This window comes from Lactuca serriola, chromosome 8 (genome assembly GCF_051521515.1).
Source record: "Lactuca serriola cultivar US96UC23 chromosome 8, Lser_US96UC23_V15, whole genome shotgun sequence".
NCBI lineage: Eukaryota > Viridiplantae > Streptophyta > Magnoliopsida > Asterales > Asteraceae > Lactuca > Lactuca serriola.
This window is the reverse complement of record NC_136415.1, coordinates 250,738,043-250,754,253: the sequence shown is the minus strand read 5'-3', so window position 1 is coordinate 250,754,253 and position 16,211 is coordinate 250,738,043. Positions and strand designations below refer to the sequence as shown.

The 16,211-nt window shown below is 42.6% G+C and overlaps 1 protein-coding gene across 1 annotated transcript; it reads left to right on the top strand.

Moving 5' to 3' along the window:
* The first annotated feature begins 1,816 nt into the window (after positions 1 to 1,816).
* LOC145068836 (zinc finger BED domain-containing protein RICESLEEPER 2-like) lies at positions 1,817 to 4,355 on the top strand. Its single transcript, XM_079015816.1, has 2 exons — positions 1,817 to 3,565; positions 3,648 to 4,355. Exons 1-2 carry the CDS (start codon positions 3,432 to 3,434, stop codon positions 4,093 to 4,095), a joined length of 582 nt encoding a protein of 193 aa, XP_078871942.1. The 5' UTR covers positions 1,817 to 3,431; the 3' UTR covers positions 4,096 to 4,355.
* The last annotated feature ends 11,856 nt before the right edge of the window (positions 4,356 to 16,211 follow it).

Genomic DNA, 16,211 nt, shown 5'->3' with positions numbered 1-16,211 from the left:
CCAACACTACCATTTTACAAACAAACAGCTTACAACTCATTTTATGGAAAATAGATTTTCTGGAAACAATCACGATTACTTTACACGGAAAGGCTTACATTCATACAAACTTAATTATTGACACTTTTTCAAAACAACTTGCATTCTCAGGGAACCAGTAAAATAGGTAACCATCAGTTTTTGAGGATGGGACACTAAGGCGTCAAACAAATCTTTTGTCATCATATTGTAATTGACTTTTGAAAAAAAAACATGTAACACTTACAATGATGTAACTCTTTCAATTATATTTATGATGGTTATGTTGCTTTCTTTACTATTACTCAATTGTTATGATACTATAGATGACATCATCCGCCCACGGACGTTTTTGCCATCCTGGTTTGGGGGTGTGACAGATTGGTATCAGAGCATGGTTTATAGTGAACCAAGTATATCAAACCACGTAATATATACAAACTATAAAACATTTTCACACAAGTATACTTTAAAATATTATGATATTTTTATAAAATTATAAGTACAATCATACTTACTAGTTCAGTATCGTAATAGTAACAAAACAAAAAGTATTGAGATATGTTGAACACTACGAGTAGGCCTTGGGGTATGTAATCAGATCGGGGATGAATATAGCCTGATCAAGTATATTTATCCGAGATGTGACCAACGTATGCCAAGGAATGGTCATAGTCAACAACAAGTCTAAAACTTACCAACCCCTCATACCAAGAAACTCTAGAACCAAACGTAAAAGTTTAAAATACTATAGGAGTATTTTATGATACTATAAGAACCGTAACAACAATGTTTAGGCCTCAATATTTATCAAAACTAGTAGTCGTAAGGAACCTTCTCACTAGAATAAATCAAATCCTTCACATAAAAACGAAGGACCCTTATTGGTTGACCTATAATTGCAAGGTGTATACGTTAAGGTTATATATAATTAAGATTCTATAGACTTAGGATTTGTGATTCCACTTTAAATCATGTTCCTTGTTTGGTTGTGGGCTTAGAGTGGAGCTACTTATCCGACGGTCTATTCGATCTTGATTATATACAACGTGTATACACTAAGTAATTTATCTTCATTAAAAATATTTCTATTAAAAATTTATTATCCCTTAAAAATATTACAGAATTATACGCTTAAGTTTTTCATATATTTCTCATATCCCTATTCTTGCACAAACGCAATGGCATGATTTCATATACCCAGAGACCACTATTTCCCTAACTAAGGAAATGGTGGTTGGATCAAAGTGGGTCCCTAGGAGGATCCTAAGGAAATAATGGAGGAAGACCCCAAAGACGATTTGGAGGAAGAAGATGAGGAGGAGGATTAGGATGGAAACGAGTCGGAACCAGAGTTCTACAGTCCACCCCAGGTTGTCCGAAACCCCGCTCCCAGACGAAACTTCCAGGGCCTGACGCCTCGATGGGCGGTAGATTTGAAAAGATGGAGGCAGGAATAGGGATGCAAGCGGATCGGGTATTACCCGCTACCCGTGGGGAACGGACCCTAACAGGTTGGGTATTACCCGTCTTAACGGGTAACGGATCGGGGACGGATGCAAATATATATACCCGAAGAGGGGACGGGTCGGAGACGGTTATGACATTATCCGCCCCGTTTAAACCCCGATTATAATATATATATATATATATATATATATATATATATATATATATATATATATATATATATATAATAAATGTTTATGGGAATTGGGAAATCTTATTCAGAGGATTAAGTTCAAGACGACGCTTCAAGAGTTAAATATTTCGACTCCTCGTTTCATTAAGCATTGAATCACCGTTCACCGATCTCATTCTCTCTCTAGTCTCTAGTCTCTTCTCGGCTTCTCCTAGAATCCAGAACTCATTATATAAGATGCAGCCCCACACAAAAATTATTCTTCTTCACTTAAGCCCTTCATTCCTCTTTGATTCTTGTTCAATTCAATATTCAAACTTCATCTTATTTCTGGAATCAGCCCCTCGTTCTACACGACGAGTCGATGACATCAATCCTTCACGCGTCGACGACATCAATCCCTCACCTTCGATTCAACCTACTCTGCACTCATGGAATTAAAGGAGAATAACGTACAAGAAATTTTGGCTTCATCAGAAAATCCTAAGCCCAAGTAATTAGATTAATTTGTAACTAATTAATCTTTCAGTCGGTTTTCCTGCACTCGATTTTGGTTATTACTCACTCGATTGAGTGATTTTGGTTCTAGAAACCTGATTAAACTATGGTTTTGTAGAAACCTGATTACCCACTTGCATCTATTTTGGTCTATTTAGGAACTGATTAACCCTTCACTCGATTTTATTTTCCTCGATTTTAGTTGTATTAGTCAATTAATTCAGTGGTTTTTGTTCCAACAATGTGTCCATCTGCGATTACTAGATTTTCATTAACTGGATATGTATAAATTTGGTTTCTTTTTCATGAATCATGAAATAATATCAAACTTTTTTGTTGCTGATTGGTAATATATTTCATGAACTTGGTTTCTTTTTTGCTTTGGATATGTATGTAGATTAAACTGATATGGTTACTTTTGTCGTGGTTGTAATCTGTCCATCTTAATTTTTCTGACTTATATGTGTTGTTGTTGTGATCTGTCCATATAAATCTTCCTGCACTCGACTTTTTGTTGTGGTTGTAATCTGAAATGGCCTTTTTTTACCTTGAGCTTCACAATGGTGCAATCTATAACTACAATCTGTATATCTGAGTTTTTGTTCCTTGTAACTACAATCTGTCCATATTTAGCTTTCTTTAAGCTTAGCTGATTCTAAAAAGAATCATGTTTATTATGATGTTGATTACATCTTATTTATCCTTTTGTAGTGACGTTTGAAGATCAACAACCCCCACAACCAAGTGTTGAGCCTGTTGGAACAACAGATGGACAATTGGCTGGACAACAGATGGTAAGGGGGCTGGAACAATAGATGCAAAGGCTACTGAAAATACAAATAGAAGATTAACTTCTGAAGTTTGAAGACATTTTAAAAAGCAAAAGATTGATGGTGTTGATAAGGCGATATGAAACTACTGTAAGAAAAAATTGAGTGGGATAAGCAAGAATGGGAATACATACTTACATGAGCATTACAGAAAATGTTTGTCAAAAAATAATAGAGACATAAGACAATCGATCTTGAATCCACGCCAAGAAAAAAAAGATGGGCATGTATCACTTGGTGCACATACATTTGATCAGAATGTTTCTCGTGAACAACTAGCAAAGATGATCATTCTTCATGAGTATCCACTGAACCTGGTGCAACATGTTGGATTTAGAAATTTTGCTAACTCAATTAACCCGTTATTTAAACATGTGTCACGAACTACCATTACCAGTGACATAAAGGACATTTTTTAGAGTGAAAAACTGAAACTAAAAAAGATGTTGAATTCTAACCAAGGCATAATTGTTGTGACAACTGATATATGGACAACCTCTAACCAAAAAAGAGGTTACATGGTTGTCATTGCACATTATATTGATGATTCGTGGAACTTGTGCAGTAAAATTTTAAGGTATTTAGTTATTTTGACTCTTTTATATTATTTTATCTTACTTAATTGTGAACTAATTATTTTTCTATTTTATAAATTGCAGGTTTATGTATGTTCCAGCGCCTCATAATGCTAAAATGCTAACAAAAGCCTTAATGGAGTGTTTGATTGCATGGTCCATTGATTGCAAGTTATCTACCTTGACTTTAGATAACTGTAGTGTAAATTTTTGTATGATGGAGAAAATGAAAGATAAACTAAGACATGATAATCTTCTCTTGAAAGGGGAGTTGCTTCACATGAAATGTTGTGCACATATATTGAACTTAATTGTTCAACAAGGATTAAGTGCAATTCAAAGTGGGATAGAGTCCATTCGAGAGAGTGTTGTTTTCTGGACTGCAACTCCAAAAAGAGTTGAGAAATTTGAAGAGATGAAGGATGGTGTTTCTCTTTCAAGTAAGAGAAAGTTAGATTTGGATTGTAAAACTAGATGGAATTCAACTTATTTGATGCTTATGAGTGTGATTCCATATAAAGAAAGCACCTAGTGATCATGATTGGATTTGAGAAAAATTGATGTGTGAAAGACTCAAACTGTTTTATAGTGTGACTGAGATGTTTTCTATGACAACCCGAAACTTTTATCCTGTACAATCGATCTTTATATCAAAATTTTCCCGATTCCGTTACCATTTAACGCCATTTAAGGGTCTGTTTAAGTGTTCTAAGCTTGAGTACAGTTGGGAATGAGATTAGGAATGAGTCAACATGTCGTTTAGAAGCAAGATCAGGCCATACACCCTCGTGAGAGGTGTGTACGGCCGCACACACGAGTGTGCGGCCGTACACCCATCCTCCAACCGTATACCCACCTCCATATAAAGGAGGAGACCCCTTCACTCATTTCTTTCCTTTGGCTGCACTCTACTTTCTCTCACTACTTTCTCTCTCTAAAAACTTCATCCAAAAACACTCAAAAGGCCTAAAAAACGTGAACTACTTCATCATACAGCTTGTTATACTAGTAAGACACCTGAACCTAAGCCTAAAACACATAGTGTTCTTCGTGTTCTTCATCCTTTGAATGTGTGCGACAACACACCTTCATAAGGTGGTTGCACACACCTTAAAAACTCTCCAAAGTGAAGAGTTTGGCCTTCATTCACTAGTAGGACTTGGTATTGGCACAAGACCACCTCAAAATCGACATTTTGGGCACAAATTAGGAGTGTAGGGCCCCACACTCCTGTGTATAGCCGCACACACCCTCTGTACGACCGCACACTCATGTGTGCAACCGCACAAACAACCTGGACACAGACCTTGGCCGCACACACACCCTTTTGGCCATACACCTCCCTTGTTTGATCATATAGGGTCCCGAAAAGCATTTCCAAGTCCTTAGGGTGGTTGCATTTCCAAGTCCTTAGGGTGGTTTCCCGTCATGATTAATCATGAAACACCCTAATTCTAACACACATATGTGTTATCACATGTTAATAGGATCCATTGCGTATGAAACATCGGTTGACACTCAACATTCATAACCGATCATACACCCAAATCCTACGTCAAACGATGAGTTCATACCCCTACACTTTTTTCCGAGTTTTTCACGTTTTCAGGGGGTGGGGATACAAGCAAAAGTACAAGGATACTTGTGCTCAAATTATCACATTTTGCGTAAATCGATTTTATGTTCAATATGCTTTTAACTCAGAAAACCATTTTACCAATTGATAAAAGGACCAACTCGTAGAAACAGTTCTCAAATCTAAAGCAAGAAACTTGTGAACCATATTTTAATATGTATCATCTTATCAAGGATTTATATAAATCATAAACCAGATTTTCGTACTATTGCTTGTAAATTTGTTAGGCTAAGTTTGAGACTTGTCCTTGGTAACACTCCCTCGTATTCGTGAGTGGAGGACTATGACTTATAACTAGAATCTCTTGGAAGGAGAGCATGACTATTGTGTATAGATCTATATGGGACTGACTATCCCGCACCTTCGCTGCTAGCTACAGTGGGACCATTAGGTTCAGGGGTGACAAAGTCATAAAAGATACTAACCCATTTACGTGCCTTATCCAGTCAAAGTACGGTTATGGCACTCACAACTTAGGTAGCTAAAAATTTATTTACAAAAATACGACTAATATACTCCTTTGGGTGTAACCAGAGCTTCAAAAATATGGCTAATATACTCCTATGAGTGTAACCAGAGCTTCGAATTACGACTAATATACTCCTCTGGGTGTAACCAGAGCTTCGAAAATAGGGCTAATATACTCCTCTGGGTGTAACCAGAGCTTCGAAAATACGACTAATATACTCCTCTGGGTGTAACCATAGCTTCGAAAATACGACTAATATACTCCTCTGGGTGTAACCAGAGCTTCGAAAATACGACTAATATACTCCTCTGGGTGTAACCAGAGCTTCGAAAATACGGCTAATATACTCCTCTGGGTGTAACCAGAGTTTCAAAAAGAAAACTGCTGTCCGATTATGGTAGATACTGGCGTATGGATAATCAATTATCAACTTTTTAAGGGAAAATATAGGATTTTCCCGGGATAACCCGACAATTCAAAAATCAGATTTTTCGACATGTAACTAATGGATAATCAAACCTCTTTCATAAGAAAATATAGGATTTTCTTGGGAAACAGTTTTTCAAAGAATCAAGGAAACATTTCTTTCACAAGAATTATACACTTATGAACTCACCAGCTTTATGCTGATATTTTAAAACTGCTTGTATTCTCAGGGCAACAATAGACAGGTACATCCAGGAGTTTGGAGAAGATGGAGCGTTAGCGTCACGTCTTTACTTTTGATATGAACAAAAATATGTAAACCTTTTTCATGCATGTATTCAATGTTTGGTTGAGTTTACTATGCTTGCTATGATACAATGGTGTGATACTACGCATGACGTCACTCCGCCCCAGAATGTTTCCGCCATCAGTTTCGGGGTGTGACAGATTGGTATCAAAGCTATTGTTTATAGTGAACTAAGTATACCGAACCTTACATGGTATACAACTATAAACATTAAGGGTCCTAAGTGCTCTAAACTAAAAGTATACTTTCAAAATATAAGTATTTTATAACAAAGTATACAAGTATACCCGATTACCAGAATCCGTGTTATAAGTAGAACAAAATAAAAGTAATTGAATGTTGGACACTGCAGTTAAACTTGGGTAGTTATGTAATCATGTCTAGGATCAATATAGCCTGATCAACTATATTCATTCGAGACATGACTAACATGTGCTTGGGAGTGACTATGGTGTTACAGCAAGTCTAAAACCCACCTAAGTACGAGAAAAGTTCTAGAGTCAACCATAAGGATTAAAATATTATAGGAGTATTTTAGGATGCTATAGTGACCAAACCAAAAACTTACCCAAGGATTCATCCTTTAAGAATCAAGCTCGTAGCTATGATACATTGGATGTATTATTAGATCTGATACCTACTGACTATTCCTTTACCATCACTACACGTAGATAACACGACTAAATTCTACATCCCTAGCGACCCATACTTTCCTAACCAAGGAGATGGTGGATGGATCGAGCCAGAGCCAGAAGTCGAGAACCTACCCCAAGTGACCCCAATACCAAATCCTGACCCCAAATTGGATTCCAAGGCCCAATGCCCATGTGGGTCGGGAACTTTAATAGGTGGAGCCATGAGCCTGGCCAACCCCTCCCATACATCGGTAATCTCAACATCTACAATATGGATGGAGTAGGTCCTGCAGACAGGGCCCTTCCAATCCTGATACGCCAAGTGGCTCGCAATGTGGAGCTAGGTGTGGAAACCCTTTAGCAAACTATGGAACTTGAGGCAGACTCGGATGCCAACACAAATCACATTCGTAATATTGAAGTTGCTCACAGGGGATCTATGAGGGACAATGAAGCTTTGCAGCGAGAGTTAGCTACAACCCGAGCCAAAGTCATAGAGCTCCGAGCCCGCCAGTCAGAGTGTGAAGGACGCCTGCTTTACGCAGAGCGGAAGCTGGCCGAGTTAGGGTTTCACTTGAAGATTGCCCGTCGCCAATAGAGGAACACTCTACTCGTTTTTCCTTTCTCGTCTAAGGAATAGCTTTCATGTTTATGTTCTGAGTAGCTCTTTCCCGTAAACATCTCCGTCTTCCATATTGCCGAAATTTTCTCTTCATTATTAAGACTTAGACCTATTGTTAGGTCCTGAGTTTCAGAATATGTAATCTCAGTTTCAGTTATGACGACTACGATCGTATTTCAGTTAAATCATGCATCATAGGATGTGCTCTTACCTTAGACGGTCATTCCCTTTCCCCATCAATTTCATATCGATACCCATGAAAAGCTTCAATGTCCCAATCGGCATAGGACGAATGAGCCTCACATCGTGCCAATGTCCTTGCTTCGAGGAAGCGATTCCCCTCGATCGTTCCTCTGACAGAGTCCTCACTAGTTTCAGTGATAAGATCGTTCGAACCTTCGTATCGTTTCCTGCGTCAAAGCCTAGAAACATCTACGAAAGGAACGTTATGCATAACTGGCTCGTGTTGTCGATGATACGAAAAAAAGTTAAAGACCTCAAGAGCACTTCCGAAGTCCGTGACTTTCCCAATGTCTTCCCCAAGGACATTCCAGTGATCTCTACCAAGCGTCAAGTTGAATCTCGTGTCGACTTGATACCCATAACCACTCTTATAGCTAACCCTTCATTTCATCTGGAGCCGAAGAGAGGGGAGAGTTACTCGGCCAGCTCGATGGGCTGAACAAGCAAAAAAATTCTTAAACTTATTTTACATGATCTTGTGTACTCAAATATTTTCTATCCTTGCTAAGACCACATCATGGGGATGTGGGTCATATCAAAGAGAGTCAGTTAGCAACGGGAAATATCAATGCATAGAAAACATTTAGGATACATCCATAGGCAACCATTGTTGCTCAAAAACTCTTTTCTTGACATGTAGCAGATCATGCCTTCGAAAAAGCAGAACCAATCCACCAGTAAGGCACCGATCCTCCAGATGGACTCAGCTACGTTCCAAGCTACCGTCACCGCAGTAGTAGCAGCCGCCCTAGCTGTTCTTAACACTCACAACCTGAATGGGAATGGGAATGACTCCCACACCTTAGACTGTAACAACAGACCAGGAAATCAACAAGGTCTTGTCGAAGAGAACATTCCAACTCCCAAACCTAAGAGCGCCAAACATAAATTTTGGTCCGAGAGGAAGGACAAGTTGTCCCAGAAACTTGCCAGGAAACAACAACTCGAGATAACTTCTAGAACCGCCACATCCGACCAACCAGTGCTAGCGTCACCGCGACAATATGCTGGAAAACTTCCAAGTTGCGAGAAATGCAACTTCCACCATGTAGGAAAGTGCCGCGAACTCCGATGTGAGAACTACAATAGACAAGGGCACACCACGCGACGTTGTAGGGCACCTGCATAGCCAAACACCTCGATTCCTAGCATACAGATGGGTTAGGTTTGCTACAATTGTGGTGAACCCAGACATTACAAAAGAAATTGTCCAAGGCTGAAGGATGGCAAGGAAGCCCGCTTCGCAAAGACCCCGACCCAACACATCACTTCCACTACTGATGCTAGCATAGTTCAAGTGTGCTGTGCATGTGGAGAAACGGGACATCTCAAAATAGACTGCCCAGTAGAGAAGAACAATGAGGAAACAGGAGGAATCTAACCTCAAGGAATGAGGAACCACCAAAGAAACCTACTGTGTATTGGTACGTTTCCGAAAACCTCAATAAATATTCATAATCGTGATTTCTTTCCCGTCCAAATCTAATCACGATGTACTTTTAAAAGTTGATGCCCTAATAGGTAAATTATGGTAGCCTAGTGTATACATTAAGGTCAGTTGTAATTATACGTGACTTGTATATGCCAAGCAAACATAGGAAAAACTAGTGAGAACCATTCCCTCGAGAACCCATAGTTTCAAAACATTTGGACCCCCACATTAGTAGTAGTACCTACCAAGTCCAAATCAAAACGAAGAAAATACCAAAGATGTTCATTTAGGGATGCCAATGTGCTAGCAAAACGACCCTCTCAGACTAACTTGACACACGATTCTACGACACCATTATGTCTAGCTCGACTGAGTCTATGTTATACCAAACCCTTTGTTCTTGAGTTGTTCGATCGCGAAACTCCCGTCGCTCGTGACGACAACCAGATGCGAACTTCAAAGAATTAATCTCTCTTCGAAATCCGAAAGTATTCACACGAAGAGTATCATCCGCAAAGAGAAGGACAAATTAAGAGAACCATCCAGACAATTGAAAATGTGTCATGGGACCCACATCTATCCTAAATTGAACCTTCTTGCAACAACGGCGACCTTTCCAGTAGCAAGGCTACGCCGTTAGAAGCCCTCTGCAGTCATAAGTACAGACCCCATCTGTGCTAGGCTGAGGTGGACGACGAGCAAATAGACAAGAATCAAGTCCTCAATAGCACTCTCACGAGTCCAAAAATCATTCGCGAAACCACCGAAAAGATCGTACTAATCCGAGAACGACTTAAGGCCTCTCGAGATAGACAAAAGAGCTACGCCGATAAACGATGAAAACTCTTGGATTCACATGGGAGCATGAGAGTCCCATGAACCTTAAATACCTACATCTTTTTCTAAGACCATGAATTATATTCTTATTCTTGAATTTCGGGACAAAATTCGTTCTAACCGGGGGGGGGGGGGTAATGTGACAGCCCGAAACTTTATCCTGTACAATCGATCTTTATATCAAAATTTTCCTGATTCCATTACCTTTTAACACCATTTAAGGGTCCGTTTAAGTGTTCTAAGCTTGAGTACAGTTGGGAATGAGATTAGGAATGAGTCAACATGTCGTTTAGAAGCAAGATCGGGCCATACACCCTCGTGAGAGGTGTGTACGGCCGCACACACGGGTGTGCGGCCGTACACCCATCCTCCAGCCGTACACCCACCTCCATATAAAGGAGGAGATCCCTTCAATCATTTCTTTCCTTTGGCTGCACTCTACTTTCTCTCACTACTTTCTCTCTCTAAAAACTTCATCCAAAAACACTCAAAATGTAACACCGTAAAATTTCAAACAATTTTTTGCATTTTTAAAACCATTTAATTCACAATATCATAAGACCCATTGTTTCATATATGCAATCATAAGACAAAAATCCCAAGATCATATCATACAAATAAAACTCCGCGCGTGTGTGTATTGATCATGCTGGCGCCTTTCCGCGATCCTCACTAGTACCTGAAACACATAACACAAAACACTGTAAGCACGAAGCTTAGTGAGTTCCCCAAAATACCACACATAGCACATACTAGCCACTCGAGGATAAAACTCTGTGGGCCCTTGGGCCCTAACTGTGTGGACCTTCTGGTCCTAACTCTGTGAACCTTCCGATTCTAACTCTGACATACCCTGATATACACATGGCATAATCACATACAAATAATGCAGTGCAACACATCACATAAATAACATACAATACTCTGTTACATAACTCTAATTACCACTCACGGTAAAATACAGTGAGAAGACTCACCTCGGATGTCTCGGTAATATCTCGCTCGTGTAACACTGATCTAGCCTCTGCCTAAACACAGAAACGATCATCTCAATTAATAATGGCTCTCCAGGCTAGATTAAATCCTCACACGTCCTCTAAGAAGGCTAAAGCCATTTTACCCTTCCAACAGTGCACGGGTCCAATCGTTGACCCAACCCTAAAATTCAACAAAAGTCAATGGTCAACCCTTTGTCCAGACTCGCCGAGTGCACCATTATGACTCGGCGAGTTCATTCATGAACTCAAGTCATCAAAATCCCCAATGACTCACCGAGTCACCTCTCCAACTCAGCGAGTCACCAACTCTGTGATTCATGGGGAAAAACCATCCTACTCGCTGATTCTGTTCTTGGACTCGACGAGTTCATGCCATGCCCAAACTCAAATGACCTCCTGAGGTCAGATCCGTTCCTCTAACCATAGATCTAGCCTCCTTAACCAATATAAACACGTAAAGTCTGGATCTTGACGCCCATGCAAAGACCTAATGGCTCTATTTGAAGAAATGGCCTCAATATGTCACCCTAAGCTCATAACTCCCAATGACACCCATAAAGATCAAGGAGATAAGGTCTCTGGACCTCTTTGGATCCAGATCCAAGGTCTCAGCACAAGAAGGGACCAATTGCTTCACAATTCATACTTTAAAGGGGCTAGAAACCCTAACTCTCAAAGATAAACACCAAAACTGAAGAAGGATCGAATATGTACCTCAATATGAAGTCCCTATGATCTAAAATCCACAGAATAGAACCCTCTTTAGTTCCCTCTTGCCTTGGTCACCTTCTTCTTGCAAAAACACCCACACAAGGATCAAAAATGGCCTCTTCTTCCTCACAAACGCTCTAGATCTCTTAGGGTTTCACTCAAGGGTCTGGTAGCCGCAAATGGTGGCTATAAGTCCCTTTATATAGGCCCCAAACCCCGGGAATTAGGGATTCATTAAAAAGCACGGACTCGTCGAGTCCACTAGTCGACTCGCCGAGTCCGGTCATTAACCCGGATGGAATTCGCGACCCTACTCGGAGAGTCTAAGCGTCAACTCGCCGAGTCCCTCCAAAATCTCCAAAATGAATGAATAATATTGTACCTGAGAATCCGAATGTTACATTTCTCCCCAATAGAATCAGACTTCGTCCTAGAAGTCTTACTCCGCAAACAACTCTGGATACTGCTCGCGCATCTCTCGCTCCAGCTCCCAAGTCAGCTCGGACCCCTTCCGATGTTGCCACTGGACCTGCACCAGGGGCACTTCCTTGTTCCTCAGAACTTTAATCTTCAGATCCATAATCGCAACCGGTCTCTTAACATAGTTCAGGCTCGCATCCACCTGAATATCCTCTAATGGTACCACTGCCGACTCGTCGGATATACACTTCCTCAGCTGCGATACGTGAAAGGTGTCATGAATCTGGCCTAACTCTGCAGTTAGCTCCAATCGGTAGGCTACCCTGCCTAACCTCGCAATCACTCGAAATGGAACAATATATCGGGGTCCTAGCTTGCCCCTCTTCCTGAACCGGATCACTCCTTTCCAGGGAGATACCTTTGGGAGTACGAAGTCACCGACCTGGAACACGAGCTCAGACCGTCGTCTATCCGCATACCTCTTCTGACGGCTCTGGGCCGTCAGTAACCTCTATCTGACCTGCTGAATCTGCTCGGTCATCTGAAGCACAATCTCTATACTACCCATCACACGTTTCCCTACCTCTCCCCAGCAAATGGGAGTTCGACACCTCCTCCCATACAACAGCTCAAAGGGTGGCATACCAATGCTCGAATCATGACTATTGTTATAGGAAAACTCAACCAAGGGTAAGTACGTGTCCCAACTCCCTCCGAAATCCAATACACATGCCCGAAGCATGTCCTCGAGCGTCTGAATCGTCCGCTCGCTCTATCCGTCAGTCTGTGGGTGGTAGGCGGTACTGAAATGCAACTTCGTGCCCAACTCCTCATGGAATTTCTTCCAAAATCTGGAAGTGAATCGTACATCTCGATCTGAGACAATCGAGATCGGTACTCCGTGCCGCGATAACACCTCCCTCACATACAACTCTGCCAGCCTCTCCGCAGAAGAGCTCTCACTGATGGTAAGGAAATGAGCGCTCTTCGTCAACCTGTCCACAATCACCCGAATTGCATCGACACCCCTAGCAGTCCTCGGCAATTTGGTGATGAAATCCATGGTAATCTGTTCCCACTTCCACTCGGGAATCTCTAATGGCTGCAACTTACCATGCGGACGCTGGTGCTCGGCCTTAACCTTGCGACATGTCAAGCACCTATCTACGAACCATGCGACATCGCTCTTCATACAGGGCCACCAATACTCCTTCTTCAAGTCTAAATACATCTTAGTGGCCCCGGGATGGATCAAGAACCTCGATCGATGCGCTTCCTCCGTCAAAATGGTACGCGATCCTCCCACAAACGGTACCCAAATCCGACCCTGAAATGTCATAAGCCCTCGGCTATCGGTAACGAACTCTGATACCTGTCCGATAACCTGCTCTCTATTACGGTTTTCTGGTCTTACGACCTCAGCCTGGGCCCCACGAATGGTGTCCAACACCGGTGTCATCACTGTCAATCTCAGGTAAACGTCTCGCATTGGGGCGCCCTCCGCCCTACGGCTCAGGGCATCGGCTACAACATTAGCCTTGCCCGGGTGGTACAGGATCTCGCGATCATAATCCTTTACCACATCCAATCATCTCCTCTGGCGCATATTCAGGTTGGGCTGATCCATTAGGTACCTCAAGCTCTTATGCTCCATGTATATGGTACACCGAACCCCATACATATAGTGACGCCAGATCTTGAGGGCGAACACCACCGCCCCCAACTCCAGATCGTGGGCGGGATACCTTGACTCATGAGGTTTCAGCTGCCTCGATGCATATGCTATCACATGCCCCCTCTGCATAAGCACCACTCCCAACCCTGATATCGATGCGTCACAATACACTACGAAGTCCTCCATCCCCTCTAAAAGGGCTAACACCGGGGCTTCGCATAGACTTTGGCAAAGTGTTTCGAAGGAGGCATGTTGCTCTGGGCCCCATGAAAAAGCAACATCCTTCCGGGTCAACTTGGTGGGTGGCACTGCGATCTTGGAGAAATCCCTGATAAATCTTTGATAATACCCAGCCAACCCTAGGAAACTCCTGAACTCGGTAGGTGACCTCGGCACCTCCTAACTCATCACAGCCTCAATCTTGGCCCGATCGACCAATATCCCTTTCTGGTTAACGAGGTGCCCTAGGAATTGGACCTCTCGTAACCAAAAATCACACTTGGAGAATTTGGCATAAAGCCTCTCTGATCTCAAAACTCCGAGAATCTCTCTCAAATGCTCCTCATGTTGCTCTCTGGATCCCGAATACACCAATATGTCGTTGATGAACACGATCACCGAGCGATCCAACATCGACCTGCACACCCTGTTCATGAGATCCATGAACATCGTTGGAGCATTGGTGAGCTCGAAAGGCATCACCACGAACTCATAATGCCCGTAACGAGTCCTGAACGCTGTCTTCTGGATATCCTCATCTCGCACCCTCACCTGATGATATCAAGACCTCAAATCGATCTTTGAGAACCAAGACGCTCCCTGCAACTGATCGAACAAATCGTCGATCCCCGGCAACGGGTAACAGTTCTACCCGTCAACTTGTTCAACTCCCAGTAATCAATGCACATCCGGTGTGAACCATCCTTTTTCTTGACAAAAAGGATAGGCGCTCCCCACGGCGAGCTGCTCGGCCGAATAAACCCCTTCCCCAGCAGCTCTTGAAACTGCGAGGATAACTCCTGCATCTCTGGAGGCGCAAGGCGATAGGGCGCCTTGGCGATAGGCGCATCCCCCAGAGTTAAATCAGTCAAATCGATACGAAACTCTACCTGCCTCTCGGGAGGCACACCCGGAAAATCCTCGGGGAAAACATCCGAGAACTCGCGCACTACCGGTACCTCATCGACTGACCTCGGTCTCTCTGAATCAACTCTCATATCCATCACGTAAGCCACAAACTCACTACAACCCTGCTGTAGACTCTTCCTCACTCTAGCAGCTGAACAAAACGCTAAACCGGTACGGGTACCCTCGTCGTACACCATAAGAACTCCCCCACTAGGGTCTCGTATGGTCACCAGCTGTCGCTTGTAGTCAATAACCACTCTGAATCTGCTCAACCAATCCATGCCCACGATAACACAAATGTCCCCCATCGTAATCGGGACCAAATTAATAAGGAACGCAACGCCGAAGATCTTGAGTACACATCCTCGAATCACCTCAGTGACGTACACTGCTCTCTTGTCCGCTATGGAAACTCTTAGAGGTCAACTCAACGCCTCTCAACTAATATTGATGTGCTGACTAAAGGCTAAAGATATAAAAGACCGACTCGCACCCGAGTCAAATAACACCAGGGCAGGTACATAATTCACAAGAAAACTACCTACACATATCAAAACATAAGCAAAAAATCTCAACATAAAAAGGATACATGAAAGTATACATACCAGCCACAACGTCCGGTGCTGCGCAAACCTCCTCCGCAGTCAACTGGAAGGCCCTCCCTCGTGCCTTCGGTGCCTCGACCTTCATCGGCCGGCTCTCTGTAGCTCTGATAGTAGCAGGGGTAGATCCATGGGATGCTCCCTGTGCCGACCCTTGCAACTGCGGACACTCTACCTTCTGGTGTCCGGTCTGGTTGCAGTGGAAACATACTGCAAACCCCTTGGGGAAATCCTTGGCCATGTGCACTTCCTTGCCACATTTGTAGCAAGACCCTGCTCTACACACCCCGTCATGACTCTTTCCGCACTTCCCACAAGTGCGACCCTTCTGGTTCCCTGTCCTCGAATCGGCGGGCTTGGCCCGCTTGGCTGCCGGCTGCGACTGTACCGGTCGCCTATCCCTCCCCTGAGACTCTGCCTCCTCCCTAGCCTGAGTCTCCAACTTTATTTCCCTCTTCCGAGCATTTTCCTGAAGCTCGGCAAATGTTCGGTATGACAAGTTTGTTG